Below are 15,304 nucleotides of genomic sequence, written 5' to 3' on the forward strand. Positions count from 1 at the left end.
ACTTTGAGCTGCATTTTATGTATGAAAGGTGCTGTATTATTATTATTATTATTATTATTATTATTATTATTATTATTATTATTATTATTATTATTATTATTTCTTTCGATCCAAGCACCTTTAACGTAACACCTCAAATAGACGCGCATAACATTTCAAGCTACGTGACCGCGTCACAGCTGAAATACAGTGAAACCTTTCCTGGTTAAAAGAAAGTGTGTATAATATAGTTGCATCTCTCCATGTGTGTGTGATCACCTGTGTACCAGAGGAGGAGGAGGTCTCTCATCTCATCACGTGTGTGTGTGTTTTCACAGCCACACTCAGTGGGGTCAGAGGTCAGTAAATACTGATGATGTCATCGTGTGAAGATGGCTGAAGGGTGAGAGTGAACTCGCAGTTTTTAGTTTTAGTTTGACAACATTGCGTTGCACGGACACTGTGAACATGTCGCGTTTCCTCTTTTGCTCTTTGACTAATTCCACTCGGTGTTATTGTTTCGTTCGCACGTTCACTCCTCAGGCGTCGCGATCAGTTCAGGAAGTGCATTTGTTTACCAAAACATAGCATGGCTAGCGTTAGCCTAGCCTGGTTAGCTGTGGCGTGCAGCAGCTGCAATCACGCAGTAACCAACAGTGGGCTGTACTCGTGCTTTATCTTAGCATTGATCGTCCACATGTACCCACCGCGATCGTAATTGCGACTTGTTTCTCCTAATTAGCTCGTATTACAGTCTAGGCCAACATCGCTAACTCGTGTAGCATGCTACGCTGCGTGTGTGTAAGTTAGCTAAAGATACCATGAGAAAGTCGACAGCTGACAGTCCGTGAGTGCCAGGTGTCGCCACAGTGACGGGACATGTTGTACTTGTTCATTCATGAGCGTTGATCGTGTAGTTGCGGTGTGGTGTTTGTGGTTTCCTCCGCCTCTGTGTGGAGAAGCTAATGTCAGACTGTGTGTGTGTGTGTGTGCCCACAGAGAAGGCTGGTGGGGAGGCTGGCTTCAGCAGAGCTTCCAGGCCGTCAAAGACAAGGTAATCCACGCAGACATCGTGGAAATGAACACTTCTGATTTTATTTTATTGTTTGTTTCAGCTCAGAGGATTGTTCCCTCAACTCCAGCTTTCTTGTGTTGAACTGAAAAATATTGGATTATAGGGGAAAAAACCACAAATGTCTGAGAGGCTCTGTCAACAACAAATACTGGCAGCACTGCAGATCTACAGATAGAATAAGTAGACAGACCTGTTCACACCTGGTATTAAAATGCACTCCTGTGACCACTTGTGATCACCTCCCACTTCCTCGCTCTATATGCAAAAAAACATGTACGTCCTTTGTGTTTGTGAAGACCAGATTATGCTGTTTTTGCCCATTCTGAGTTTAAAGATCCTTCAGATGACTGTGTGTGTGTGTGTGTGTGTGTGTGTTGCATTGTGTTGATAGAAGCAAAAGAGCGAGCAGTGTCAGGAAGGACTGAATTAATTGATGCCCACCTCTGCTATGAAGAAAGATTTGACCATTTTAAGAAAAGTGTCAGTCATTATGTGGTGGTCAGTGTTGATATTGTGATGGTGGGCACAAACAAATTGGGGTGTAGGCACTGAAGCCTGAAAATGTTTGATTCTTCATGAAACTGTAGTGGGTCAGAGGACACGGGCTGAGTAAGTGGTCCTTCACATGTGGCCCAGGACGCATTTGCTTTCACACAGTGAAAAGAATGTGGCCTCATGCATCACAGGTCTGAGTGAATAGGATCTCTAAATACATTTTGGAAGCATTTAGGGGTTCAAACCTGAACTGTGCACTTGTGATCAGATCACTCAGTACAGATGTTGATAGCAGGTCTGAGAGGAGTCTAAGCAATCTGTTCAATTCTCATTTCCATAGGATGTGAGTCCAGATTATCTACAATGTATAAAAGTTGCTGTGCTCCCTAAACTTAAATTTTTGTTTTATATGATCGTTATCTTTTTAATTTGTCAAAGGCAGTGAACTGTGTCTGTTTAACATTTAAGTGACTTGAGAATTTCCCGGTGGAAATAATAGTAAGTTGAATCTGGATTTTGATCTTGAACACACTACTCTGTCCTTCACAGTCGACTGAGGCCTTAGAATTCCTGAAGCGCGACCTGACAGAGTTCTCCACTGTGGTGCAGCATGACACCGCCTGCTCAATTGCAGCGACAGCCTGTGCTGTCAGAAACAAACTTGCAGTAAGTTCTCCTGGCTTTCTGTTTTCTCCTGACAGTGTATTTGTGTCACCATCACATGCACAGACTGTAACCCTGTATATTTCCGCTACTTCCCAGGTGGAAGGCTCCTCAGAAACCACAGAGAAGGTGAAGAAGAGCCTCTCTAGTTTCTTGGGAGTCATTTCTGACACACTTGCTCCACCCCCTGATAAAACCATCGACTGTGATGTCATCACATTGGTGGCAACACCATCAGGAACCACAGAGGTTTACGACAGTTCCAAGGTGAGCTGAAATACGGACTTCAGAGACAGAACCACTAAATGATGAGTTTCTAAATGATCAGAGAAGAGCTGAGTACTGTCGTGGTGCTTGAGCCACATCACTGTGTTGATGTCCTTGAAAAATACGTGAAACAATGTGTTGATTCAGGACTGATTTAGCTTTGTTACAAGCGGCTGCAGGACTAAGAATGTCGGCACATGATGTGCTTGTCGTAACAAAACAACCATAGCTGAGCATGTGTTTTCCCCTCAGGCACGTCTCTACAGTTTGCAAGCCGACCCTGCTACATACTGCAATGAGCCTGATGGTAAGACAGTACACAGAGAGGTACTTTGTGGTGGCTGCCTCTGTGTACTTTTTGTACTTTCTTCTTCTGCCATGACTCTTTATCTTAGTTTATCTTGACTAGTTTATCTTAGCTGTCTTTTTCATTTTTGTTTTTAAGAGCATCAACACAATTTGAATGTCAATAACCAAATGAATTATTAGCCAGGGCATTTGCTGGATTTGTGTTGTGTCTCACTTAGCAAAATATATGTTATTGATGTGTGCATGTAATATGTGGTCATTGTGAGATGGGTGTAGAGACCAGTGGGATGATGCACAGTTATTCATTTACACATTTCTGTGTGTTTCTAGTGTATTTTAATCAAAGTGTCTTTCGTCCAGGGCCACCAGAGCAGTTTGACAACTGGCTGTCCAGCTTCAGTTTGGAGGATAAGAAAGGAGAAATCTCAGAGCATTTGGTCAACAGTCCCTCTATACGATCCCTTTACACCAAAATGGTATCTATTGTTGCATTTGTCAACACTTTACTGAGCTTTTTGTTTTCAATTAATAAACCAGATAAGTTTAATTATATTTTTGTGGGGTTTTTTTCGGCAGGTGCCAGCAGCTGTATCCCATTCAGAATTTTGGCAGAGGTATTTCTACAAAGTCTTCCAGTTGGACCAGGTAATCTCAGCTGTTGACGATCCTCCAGATCTTCAGCTTTCCTTTCCCCTTAACTAAATTGTCTGAATCTTCGGTGCCACCTGCTGACCAATTTTATAGCTGCTTTTGATTAGTAATTTCAAGCCACAGCCATGATGCAGGATTTTTTTACTGCCTTTAAATAAGGAAATGGGGAAACCTTAACTGTAACCTGCAGAATTTTGATTGGTTTAGCAGGAAAAAAGTAAACTTGATGTTAGTGGCTCCATCTGTGGACTGATCATTATAACGTGTAAAGTTTAACAAGGTTGAAGACAGTAAATAATGCAATAAACATTAACAAACATTTTCATGTGTTAAACAAGAAGCAACCAACCAGATATTGATCCTTCAGTCCAGTCTCTGTGGGGATGAGTGCATCATATGGTGTCAAAGAGATTAAACAACAGAATTTTAGCTGGCTTTTTAACTGTAAGGAAAATATTACACGTTCATTATATTACAAAGTTAACTAAAATTATGTGGTAGACAAACTTACCTTCTTGGATTATAGCAAATGTTAAAATTTCTGTGATTGTGTTTTCCAGGAGGAGGCGAGGAGAGTAGCACTGAAGCAGAGAGCAGAACAGACGACACATTCAGAGACCCTGGGCTGGGAGGAGGAAGAGGAGGGTATGTTTGTCTCAGTTAAATATTAACAATTAACTCATTAACTTTAAATTCATTCACTCGTGTCACCTGTCTGATATTTTCTCTTTTACTGTCAGACGACTTCCTCGGCGCCTCACCATCATCATCTCAACTCAACTTCCCACCGCTGTTTGACAACACCTCAACCCAGCTGCCCACGACCCCGACAGTTCCCACAGGAACCTCTCTGCTCAGTCCCGTCCTGTCTCCAAGCGAAGAGCGTGACGCCACCCTCTCAGTCAGCAGCGACAGCGTGAGCCTGCCCACACAGGTGGATATGGGGCCAGAGCCCGTCGCCCTGCAGCTGGCCAACAAACTGACAGAAGCTAGCTTGGAAGATGTCGCACTCAAGACGCAGGAAACTCAGAGGCCTGCAAAGAGTGACTTACCTCCCCAGCCTCAAGTGGAGGCTGTATCCCAGCCAGAGGTCACTGTTGATGGGGCGACCTCGAGGACCCCTGCTTCTAAACCAGAGCCAACAAAAGAAGAGGGGCCGCAGGACCTGAGAGTGTTTGAGCTCAACTCTGACAGCGGGAAGTCAACGCCCTCTAACAACGGCAAGAAAGGTACATTAACCTGAGGGATTTTTTTTCTGCTGGCTGTGAGATTCTTCCTGTTCTGGTTTGGGAGGTTAACTCTAAACAGGAATACGTTAAGTGATAAGATTGTGAATTTCCCACTAAATAGGCTTAGAAAAAGCAGGAGTGTGAATGTCACAGAAAGTCCTGAGTTTGTGTCTCCCCCCCCCCAGGGTCCAGCACCGACGTGAGTGAGGACTGGGAGAAAGACTTTGACCTGGACATGACAGAGGAAGAAGTCCAACTGGCACTCTCCAAAATAGAAGACACTGGGGAGGTTAGTGGAAATTAGTGCATTAAAGGTTAAAGTTGGGGCTTGAAAGTTTCTGAAGCACATGTTTATCTACATGTAATTTGTTGAAATTCTCTTCACGTCCCGCTCTAATATATTTCAACAAATTGTGTGTCATGTCAAATTCGTTCAAAGTTGATTTTTGAAAACAGCCCTAGTGGGATGTATCAGAAGCATATTTGAAAGTGTAGCCTGCCCTCGCTAGCCTTTGCAGGATTACCAACCCTAATGTAAATGTAAAAGTAAAAACCAGGGGATACATAACAAAACATTTTCTGTCTTTTGCCAGCTGGAGGAAGACTGGGAGAACTGGAACTGAGCGCCACCGCGACACGAACTCTGTCCCGCCATCAAAGCTAGTTCCCGGCAGACGAACCATGCTTAAACGTGTTTTAAACTCTTTGTCCACACCGTCACCATGTCATGATTGTCAGTAGGGGATTTTTTCTGGCGGGTGGTTTGGACCATATTGGTAAACCTGTTGAAGCGAGCAGCGGGACGACCAAGGCAATAAGAATTTAGACTGCTCCGTCAGCTAGTGAGGGTAACGACTCAGGTCATGGCGATTACTTGGGATTAACTTCTGATTTAGAGCCTATGACGCTAGTAATTGACAAGAGGTTGTAATCATTCTGACCTCAGAGCTTAAGGACACGCAAGTGATGAGTCAGAATGCGAGATGTTCCACAGCAGCAGGGGAGGAGCTGTTTTCCCTTTTTTCTTTATGCCATTAAATACATGATAAATGTTGCGAGTGTATCTCAAGTTGGGTAATGACTTAACTGCAGGCTGCACGATAGCCATAAACTCTAATGCTGCTTCGAACTTTTCTAAGTGATTTTTGAAATGGTGGCGATTGATTGGATTCTACCTGTGCCCAGCTTTCTTAATTTCTTTCTTTCTCGTCTTTATTATGCAAGTGAATCTTCCAAATGGAAACAAATATTTTGGCCTTCATTCACAGAACGCTTTTCGTTTTTGGATTCACTCCCAACTCTAGATTTATGGCCTTGTAAAACACACAGTAGTGTGGTGATGTTATCCAAATGATTTTTATTGTTACAAGTCTGAAACACAACCAGTTAATGTTTTCATCCTGGTTATTTTTCCCCTGCTTGTGTAATAACGTGATTGATTTGAATATATGGGCAAGCAGGCTACATGTTATTTTCTGTCACTTTTACATGTTTCACTTCTGTCTGCTTTATTTTCGGGTAGAGGGAATTCATCAGTTGTCACACATTAACAGAGAGAAAAAAGAATTCACGACAGGAACCTTTGCTTGACATAGAGGGTAGCGTCTTTCTTTATTTACAGGAATAGGAGAAAATTACAAATCTGTGACGTTTTCAGTTTCTCTGTCGGCTCTTGTTAGGAACGAAATAGCTCAGCAGGCAGTAGACAGAACGAGCGACGTGAGCACGCTCCACGCTTGTATGATTTCCTTTTCCATCATCTGTAATGTAGCTGAGAAAAAGTAAACCCTAGAGGTGTAATATTTATACTAAAATAAAAGCTTAATTATTGTATTATGTGCTTTGATTGCATGTCTGTGCAATAACATAATGCAGATAGTTACTGTTCAGTTGTACATTTTCTGGTAAAATCATCGGCTTGTTCTTCAGGATTTTGTGTTCAGACAAATGTGTTGCATGTCTGTACCTCTCAGCTGTGTATTTCCTCCACATTCACACTATGAACTAATCAAAGCTGTTCTGCACACATCTGTTTCCAGAGCTGTCGAAGGTCTGTTTTTGTTTTGTTTTTTAAGTCGAGTATTTCACTATATTTTTCAACTGATCGTTGTCATTAAAGGATTCATGGCTAAAGAGGAAAAACCAGTCTGGTGTGTTGAAAGCGGACAGAGCTACATAAAGTATTATTAGCCGAGTGCTGAGCTTCATCTTCAATTACCGTGTACAGGAAATTATCATTCCTGTGCGTGGCTCATACCAGCAACTAATGTGTGCTCAGCAACCGTCAAGTTTCCAAACTGCAAACAACGCAACCACTTTATTAAAAACAAGAACAAGAAAGGTGGAATGTCACAATGAAAGTTAAACTTCAAACACAACCGATTCGAGTTCCGCAAAATTAATACACATTCAGCAGTATTTTCTATTTTCTCTTTGAAAATGACACTACACTGGAGGAGGTGTGTCACAAACACAGATAATTAAATACACAACCTTGGTTTTAGTGGTTAGATAAGTTTATCCTTTGTTAGTCTCAACATGAGAACATTTAACGTGTAACAGCAGCAGAGTTAAGAGTAAAAATAGACACTAAGTTAAAGTTAAAAGTAAAAGGAGTAAAAAGACAAAGTTTTTAAAAAAGATTTAAAGAAAAGAACGATAGCCGCAGCTACTAGTGAGGCCTTGAATTCATAATAGTGTATGAACCTAGTTCGGGGAAACAATGTTTCTGGTTTGTCTTACTTTAAAACTTTGTGCTCGGATGTAGTGAGGAAACATTAAAAAAGTAGCTGTGGTTGGAAAAAAACCCTCCAGTTTAGAATAGTCTGTGTCATACATGCAATATTCTGTTTGTAGAATTGTATAGTTTTCTATGTAGCTGAAAAGCAGTTGAAATCCATGGAAATATTTGAGTTTTCTTTCTCCACACATTCCCCTCAAAAGCACTGGGACAAACACCCGTGGTCAGTGAGGTTTCAGAAAATTCAAACGTGTATGTGTCCAAAATTCTTCTGGGACATTTCGAGATGTCTGCAAAAGCGTCTGCATATAAAAGTAATGACCTGCAGTACAGTGAATTGCTCACCAGATGGCGCTGTTGCTCCATTTCTGCAGCCCCACTCAGAACCTGCCACTCCTTTTCTCTCAGCTGCAGGATCCATCTCACAGACGCGGAGAGGCCACATGTTCCCCCGCACACGCTATTGTTCATCATCACTCGCTTAAATACCATTTCCCTGCATTTTCCTTCCGTTCTTCACACAGAATCTTTTAAGTTGTCATCACTGGAGGCCTCAGGTAAAGACACACGGATGGGGTGATGGGGTTCTTTGTGGAGGCATCAGCCAGGGTAATGTAGGTCACAGTGCCGAGACACCTGTGCATCACTGACGCTGCCTCTAAAGATGGCTACTGTCTACACACACACACACACAGCAGTGAGGGGGTATGGTGGGTGTGGTCTTAAGATGAATTGATGATAGTACCGACAGTGTGGTTGTTCTGATGCATGTCTACCAATGTCAAGACTACGAAAGAATCAGCACAAAGGAAATTTCATAGTTAACATATTCAAAATTGATTGGATGAACAAACCCAACCCTTAATCTTGATCTCCTGAGAATATGTCGAGGGATATACTCTGAAAAGAATAAGAAAATAAAAAGCACCAAACTGATTTCTCTTATCCTACTCATTTCTTTTATAATAGGAAAAGCTCCTTTATTCTGAAACTCTGCACCCGATCACCCTCTCATGTTAATGGCTTGTGCATATGCTGCCCTAACCGGACTCCAAATAACAGACACCATATACATTACATTCATTCTTACTCTGTTCCCACTCGGACGCCTTAGTCAGCAGAAAGGCTGTAAAGGAATTTCCTGTTGAAGCCCACCGCTCCCTGGGCCTGGGTGTGTGTGTGTGTGTGTGTGTGTGTGTGTGTGTGTGTGTGTGTGTGTGTGTGTGTGTGTGTGTGTGTGTGTGTGTTTTTACATTACTAGCGGCTCTCACAAATGTCATGTACAGATCATTTCACCTTAACACAATAAGGGGGGTGGACGCCAATCAGACTGGAGAAATGAAATACGTCCCTCCTGAGGATCCATGCTGCGTCTCCTCCACCCCTCCCCCCTCCACCCTCGTAATCCATCCTTGACCGAACGCTTCCTCCTTCTCTTTTTTTGCCTTTTAGCCTTTCTCCCTCTCTCTCTTCTCCAACCCCAGTCCACAGGTAAGGTATACAGTCATCGATCCAAAGTTAATCGCACCCATATACACGTCTATGTATGTGTTTGTGTGTATCTTGAACACGCAAAGAGTCAGGATGAGGTCATTGTATTGAGGGCGAGTATTATTCTCGGCACCCTAAAGGGAGAAACCCTGTAACCCCCTCTGCCTTTCAATAAGCACAAAAGACTCCCTTTGAGGGAGGAGGCTAGACTCTTATGGAATGTGTTACCAGGGTTTTCTATAACGACCGCTCGAATTCACACCCATTTTGTGTGTGTGTGTGTGTGTGTGTGTGTGTGTGTGTGTGTGTGTGTGTGTGTGTGTGTGTGTGTGTGTGTGTGTGTGCATCCCTGCATCTTTGTCCTTTAATGCAGTGTGTGTGTGTGTAGTTTCCCATTTAGTGTCATAAAGTTGTGCATGCTCATTTCACTCATCCTGACACGTTATTACACTCTCTGTCTGATAGGAACTGACATCTACGTGTTAACTGTATGTCCGGCATATTTTCCACTCGGCCACAAAGAGAGAAAATGCAGCCACCAGGCTGAGCGTTGATCCATGTGGGGGGGAAATAGAAAGAAAAAAGAAAAAGTAAAAAAAATGGACTCTCGAGATGCCTCAGGATTTTTCCATGACAAACCATCGCCTTTCCCAATGTCGAGTGGTGGGAACTGGCCACTTTGTTTGTATGAAGCAGTGTCTGGGAGGAATGCAGGGTTTAGCCGGGGAGGGGATGGCAATGGGGGGAAAGCATGATAACTCCCACTCCATTCAGATTTATGGTCAAGACAGAGGGGCTCCTCTGGATGCATGTCAGGGGACTAGGAGAACGCCGCCCCTCTACTCCGGGCCTGCCAAAGCAAATGTTTGGTTGAACAAGCGCTAGCTATTCTTTACATTCGTCTCTGTCTTTCTCCTCTTTGTGTGTGTGATTCTCTCTCTGCCTATCGTATGGGAAAGTGAGCAGCAGTTGTCCCGTAAAGTTTTCATACAGCACTTTTGTGTCTATATTTCAATCTGCACTGTGTGTTAACAGGAGCTGCAATGCGATATGGTTTGAGTTCAAAATCGGAAAGGTGTTAGCCAAAATGACTGAATTTTAGGACTGTGTGGACTAGAGTTGGTGTCTGCACAGGTTACATATTATATAAGATATTTATGAGAGTTGAGGTTTGAAAAGTTTTGCTTTTGTAAAGAACAATAGGTACTATTATCACTTCCATTCCATGCATCCAGTATCTATACCCAACCGCTTATAGTCCTTTAAGGGTCACGGAGAGCTGGAGCCAGTCCCAGCTGACATTGGGCGGCTGGCGGGATACATCCTGGAAGGGTCAACAGCACATCTCAGGACCAAAATACAGAGAAAAACAACAATTCACTGTCACAGTCAATTTAGATACTCTAATTTACCCCCAATCTACATGTCTTTGGACTATGGGAGGAAGCCGAAATACCCAGAGGAAAACCCACGCAACTACCACACAAAAAGCCCTGGCTGAACACGGTTTCAAAGCAAGAACCTTCTTGCAACGAGGCGACATTGCTAACCACTGCAACCCTGTGCGGCCCACTTTTTTTACATATAGCCACTTAGCTTAGCATAATGACTAAATATAGGATGAAAAAGCAATTCTGGCTCAGTCGAAAGCTTGTCTTATACTTCTGAGCAGGAACGATGCAGGGGCCTTGACTATAGCTAAATCTGCCAACCAGGACCATTGTTTGGCAAACTCTTAATGAGAATGATCACACAAGATGTAAAACACAAGTTGTTGTTTTAACATATTATTTAGTTAAACAGCAGCTTTAGATGTGTAGGTAAGTGGATATTGGGCTTTGGATAGACCCAGGCGAGCTGTGGCCCGTTTAGCCCGCTTAGCCTGTTTCTAATCTTTTTGCTAAGCTAAGCTAACTAGCTGCTGGCGGTATCTAAATATTTAGTATTTATGAGCATCATAAGCAAATAAGCGCATTTCCCTAAATTTAAAGTAAGCCGGGAAAATTGCAAGATAGGATAAAAAAGAAAATGGAAAAAATAATGGTCAAGGATAAGATACTTGTAGCCTTGAAGCCACTAGTGCCCTAATGCAACTAGGTAAGAGAGTCTCTTGTGTTACCCTGCACGCCTGGTGTAAAGGATTAAGCAAAATATATTTTAAAATAAGGTTTTTAAAAGAGCCTTGCATTAATAGTTTATATTTTGTGGACAACAACCATGCATCATTAGTTTTTTTTGTCTGACGAGGTTCTGGTTTGTTGATCCATTTAGTGAGGTTATAATCATGTGTTTAATCGTTTAGCAGGTTCATAATGTGGTAGGAATTTTAAAACTCTTTTTGAATTAGTTAGAACCCATCTATTCCAGGATGAACCCAGCAGACAGCACATAAAACACTCACCCTGTGACTCAGCTGTGTCATTTCATCCTTGTCTCCAATTCTTTTTAACAACTAGACCAAACCACAGTGAATGTTCTGTTCCCTTCCGTCACCTCTCCCCTCAGCCTCCCCCTCTTTTCATTACTGTCCCATTCATTCCTTCATTTCATTTATTCTCAGCCTTCTCCGCTGCTCCAGGACACCAGCAGACCCATTCATCTCTCCCTCTCTGTCTCTCGCTTCCTCCCTGTCTCCCTGTCTCCCTGTCTAATCAGAGGACCACACACTCCACTCCCATCATCTGATGTCTGGTTAATTCGAGGTGAGATGGTTTTAGTGGCGAGGCTGGAGCGACTTTGACTGTGTGCAGTCATGCAAATTAGTCTGTCAAAATTTCCTGGTAGTGTCCATTATTTTATGAATAAAGGTCGACACTTGCGAGCCTGTTATATAAATCTTCCTTGTAAATGACTGCATCCAAGAGGCAAACCGCTGCAGAATGCGCCAATGAGACGAGGCGAAGGGTCTGCTGAAGACTTCTGGCTAAGTTTGGCAGTTTAAAATAGTTTACTCTTTTTATACTGTTTATACTCTCTTACTGTTACTACTGTTTTCTAAGCCCATTTTTCAACATTTTGTTATGGTTTTACTGTTTGCACTCAGTTGTTTCTTTACTTCTTCTACTTATTAGCCATGCTAGCGGCTACAGCTCTGGGGATGGTGATGTTGGTTGTCTGTTACAAATCGTATCTCAATCACTTAACCAACCTCATAATTTCTTTGCTGGTGGAAGTAATTTCTTTGAATCCTTTCTCGAGCAACTGGTCCTGACTCATTGTGTTTATGTTAGCTAGTACCAGTACACTGCATCAGTAAAGTCATATTTAGTATACCTGCATGGGTGCTATCAATCCTTGTATCTAAGTCTTGGTAAGAAAGTATTTGGCGAAGCATGTTTCCCAAAACTTTAACTACTGGATGGATTACAAGGAAATTTGGTCCACACATTCATTTCCCCATTAAGAAAAATAATATAATGATGATCCTTTTACTTTTCACCTAGTGCGAAGTGGTTAAAATGTCAATTCATCCAATTATTCAAGCCATTACAAAAGGCCTGAAAACTGACTATTTTCAAAAGGTCTCATCTGTACTTTGGTGCTAATTAGCGAATGTTAGCAAGCTAACCTGCTGAGCCACCTCCTAAACAAAGACATGTGAGTGTTGTTACCATATAGACTGCATATAAAGATGGACGACATGCCAATTCCCCAAAATTGCCAACGCGTCTTAATCACCACCCTGTGGCTAGCTGCAATATAGGTCATAAACCCCACCTCCTCCATGTTGGAGAATAGGACTAAACAGTTCTCAAAGATGATATACAAACAGGGTGAAACATCATAATTGACAGCAGCGACTGAATGGCTACTGCAGCATCTGTGGGGATAGAGCAGTCGTCCTCTAACCAGAAGGTCCGCAGTTCGATCCCAGTCCTGCCCATTCCACAAGTGTCCTTAGGCAAGATACTGAGCCCCAAAATTGCCCCTTCTCATAGAGAAAGTGCTCTATGAGAAAGATGCACTGTATGAATGCGTGTGTGAAAGGGTATATGGCAAAAAAAAAACTGTACTATAAAGCGCTTTGAGTGGTCATCAAGACTAGAAAGGCATGAAATTTGAAGTAGGCAAATCTAAACTCCTTTCTTCCAACAGTGTATCTAACCCTTACTGGCACAAGATGATGGCAAAGGGCCACTAGGTTTTCATTACATCTGCTGTCTGGAGTGGATAATGCATCTTTCCTCAGGCAAGCATGCAAAACAGCAGTCTAAATGTGAAGAAGAGAAAGAGATCATCTGAAAGGTGTGTATGTGTTTGTGGAAGAAGTACGAGCAAACATAGGATCCCAGGATAATCCTAATCCTGGCCTGCAATTGTCTCCAATGTCAACCCATGTGCTGAAAGTCGTTTGCAGGTCCGGGCTTAGTCTGGAAAAAAAAAAGGTGAAGGGCTTGACTGCCTCCGTGCTGCTGATGCTGCCGCTGGTCAGCCAAACCTGCTGATCCTGGCACGGCTGCTGGCGGCCCCTGGAGAATCCTCCTCCTCCACTGTCCCAATCCAGGGGATCCGATTGACAGTGTGAGAGTGCCATCTGCGCCTCGACAAGATTACACAGTGCACTGGGCCAAGAAATCCTCCGGCACAGCAGATTAAATATGAAATATAGGGCAGGAATAGTTGTGCTGCTGCATGTCTAGATTTAGCTGTGCCATGTTTCCCCTCCATATTCACGCCATCAAAAGCTTTTTCTTTTTAGCTGGTATGTCTGGATATGGAATTGTCTTGATTTGCTTGTGTCGGTCATTCAGTGGGTTTGGTGTGTTTGTGCTTTTTGTTACTGTGTGAGTAATCATGTGAATCCTGTAGAGCAACGCAGCTCATCCTCCTCTCGTCTCTTTGCATTTAAATGAATGCCGTCAAATCCCCCACCTTTGCACTGTTTATTTACTAAAATCGTTGGTGGTTGATTTTATCCAAGAGGGAAAAAAAGAGAACAAATCAAGTGAAATCTGACAGCAAACGAAGACAACCACTTAGTCTGAAAATGGTTACTATGGAAACTGTTCCTTTCTTTCCTCTTCACTGGTCCATTTGGAGTCACACTTATTTTTGTAACAGTGGGCACAAATGATCACCACCCACCGCCCTGTATTCTTCCATACAGGCCTGGAGCGATCACTTGGAAGTGCTCTGTAGAAATAATCATCACTGGGAATCCTACTATTGTTGCCTTTAAGTTCTCTATAAGTTAAGTCAGTGTGATTCACTCCCTTCACACATCTCTGTCTTCTTTCATGGAAAAACACTATCTCAAGTTGCAGAGTTGTTGATGTCATCACTTATAAACTAACCAACAAAAAATTACAATCCGCTTTAAATAATAGCTTCTTATTTAAACTTAATGTTTTTATCATCCTGATCCTGTTGGGGTGGTTAGCACGGTCACATCACAGCAAGAAGGCTCTTGCTGTGAGGAGTCTGCATGTTTTCCCCGTGTCTCGGTGGGTGTCTGTGTGCATACTCAAGCTTCTTCCCCCAGTCCCAAAAAATGGGGACTGGGGATAAGGTTGATTGGAGATTCTAACTTGACCGTAGGCTTGAATGTGAATACGATATGTTGGCGACCTCTCCAGGATGTACCCCGCCTCTTCGCCCAATGTCTGCTGGGATTGGCTTCACCTCCCCCCGCGCCCCTCAAAGGATAAGCAGTATCGATAATGGATGGATGGACCTGATCCTTTTTGTTTGCTCTTTGTTATCATGTTAATATTAGATAGAGGTGTCAAGGTGTTGTTTAAACGCTCTAAACACATACATACATCACATTTACACCATCCATGTTTTTTCTACATCCCGTCTTCAAAGCAACGACTTTGCTACTCTGGAAAAAGGATCTTTTGAGGTGCATGTGAATGCAGTGTGTTTAGAAACCATTAGTGTGGCACCAATCAGGGCCGATTTAAAGCGGGCCATCAACATCAAGTGTTTCCATGGGATTCCACGTCCCATTTATTTTTGTGTTTCTTCCCCTGTTTGTATGAATGAGAGTCCTCGACAGGCTCTGAATGTGCCTGGAGAGGAACCGTGGAAGGAGGGAGGTGTCATCTCTTGGCTGCCTCAGAAAGGACTTTCTTCACTTAGATTGAAACAATCCAGAACCACACAACCATTACAGCCTCAGTTCTCTGCAGCTCTGCACATGGCTGCGGTTGAAGCAGTGTGTGTGTGTGTGTGTGCTTTTCGTCAGTGAACGTCTCATACTTGGTGAGTGAGCAAATCTCATCTGCACAGATTTTCAATGGCAATTCTTTAATTCTGTATGTTTGCTGTTGACGTGAATGATCTGAATCATCTGTTTCTAAATTGATCTGTGATCTGATCTCAGATTCTTGTCTTGTTCTGCATAACCCCCTTAAAAATTGCCTGTCCTCGCAGCACATCACTACCCCCCCTGCTCCTCAC

At 42.7% G+C, this 15,304-nt stretch overlaps 1 protein-coding gene across 4 annotated transcripts; it reads left to right on the plus strand.

Annotated features, from left to right (window-relative positions):
* Positions 1-296: 296 nt before the first annotated feature.
* On the plus strand, positions 297-6,810 carry bsdc1 (BSD domain containing 1). 4 transcript variants are annotated; one of them, XM_035168128.2, is made up of 11 exons: positions 298-382; positions 979-1,033; positions 2,099-2,215; positions 2,312-2,479; positions 2,732-2,786; positions 3,149-3,264; positions 3,365-3,433; positions 4,000-4,084; positions 4,180-4,668; positions 4,854-4,957; positions 5,262-6,810. In XM_035168128.2, exons 1-11 carry the CDS (start codon positions 372-374, stop codon positions 5,289-5,291), a joined length of 1,299 nt encoding a protein of 432 aa, XP_035024019.1. In that variant the 5' UTR covers positions 298-371; the 3' UTR covers positions 5,292-6,810. The 4 variants fall into 4 exon arrangements, with proteins under 4 accessions (XP_035024018.1, XP_035024019.1, XP_047197662.1 ...); XM_047341706.1 differs by lacking the exon at positions 298-382 and adding an exon at positions 786-826; XM_035168127.2 differs by having other exon boundaries at positions 297-382; positions 2,099-2,479.
* Positions 6,811-15,304: the final 8,494 nt, after the last annotated feature.

The sequence above is a fragment of the Hippoglossus stenolepis genome, chromosome 10 (assembly GCF_022539355.2).
Source record: "Hippoglossus stenolepis isolate QCI-W04-F060 chromosome 10, HSTE1.2, whole genome shotgun sequence".
NCBI classification, from domain to species: Eukaryota; Metazoa; Chordata; class Actinopteri; order Pleuronectiformes; family Pleuronectidae; genus Hippoglossus; species Hippoglossus stenolepis.

Excerpts from the sequence above, each read along its gene's own strand:
- bsdc1 (XM_047341705.1), top strand. The coding sequence starts at position 801 with ATGAGAAAGTCGACAGCTGACAGTCC. Across the intron at positions 2,787-3,148 it reads ATACTGCAATGAGCCTGATG|GGCCACCAGAGCAGTTTGAC; the intron begins GTAAGACAGTAC and ends TCTTTCGTCCAG. Across the intron at positions 4,958-5,261 it reads AAATAGAAGACACTGGGGAG|CTGGAGGAAGACTGGGAGAA; the intron begins GTTAGTGGAAAT and ends GTCTTTTGCCAG.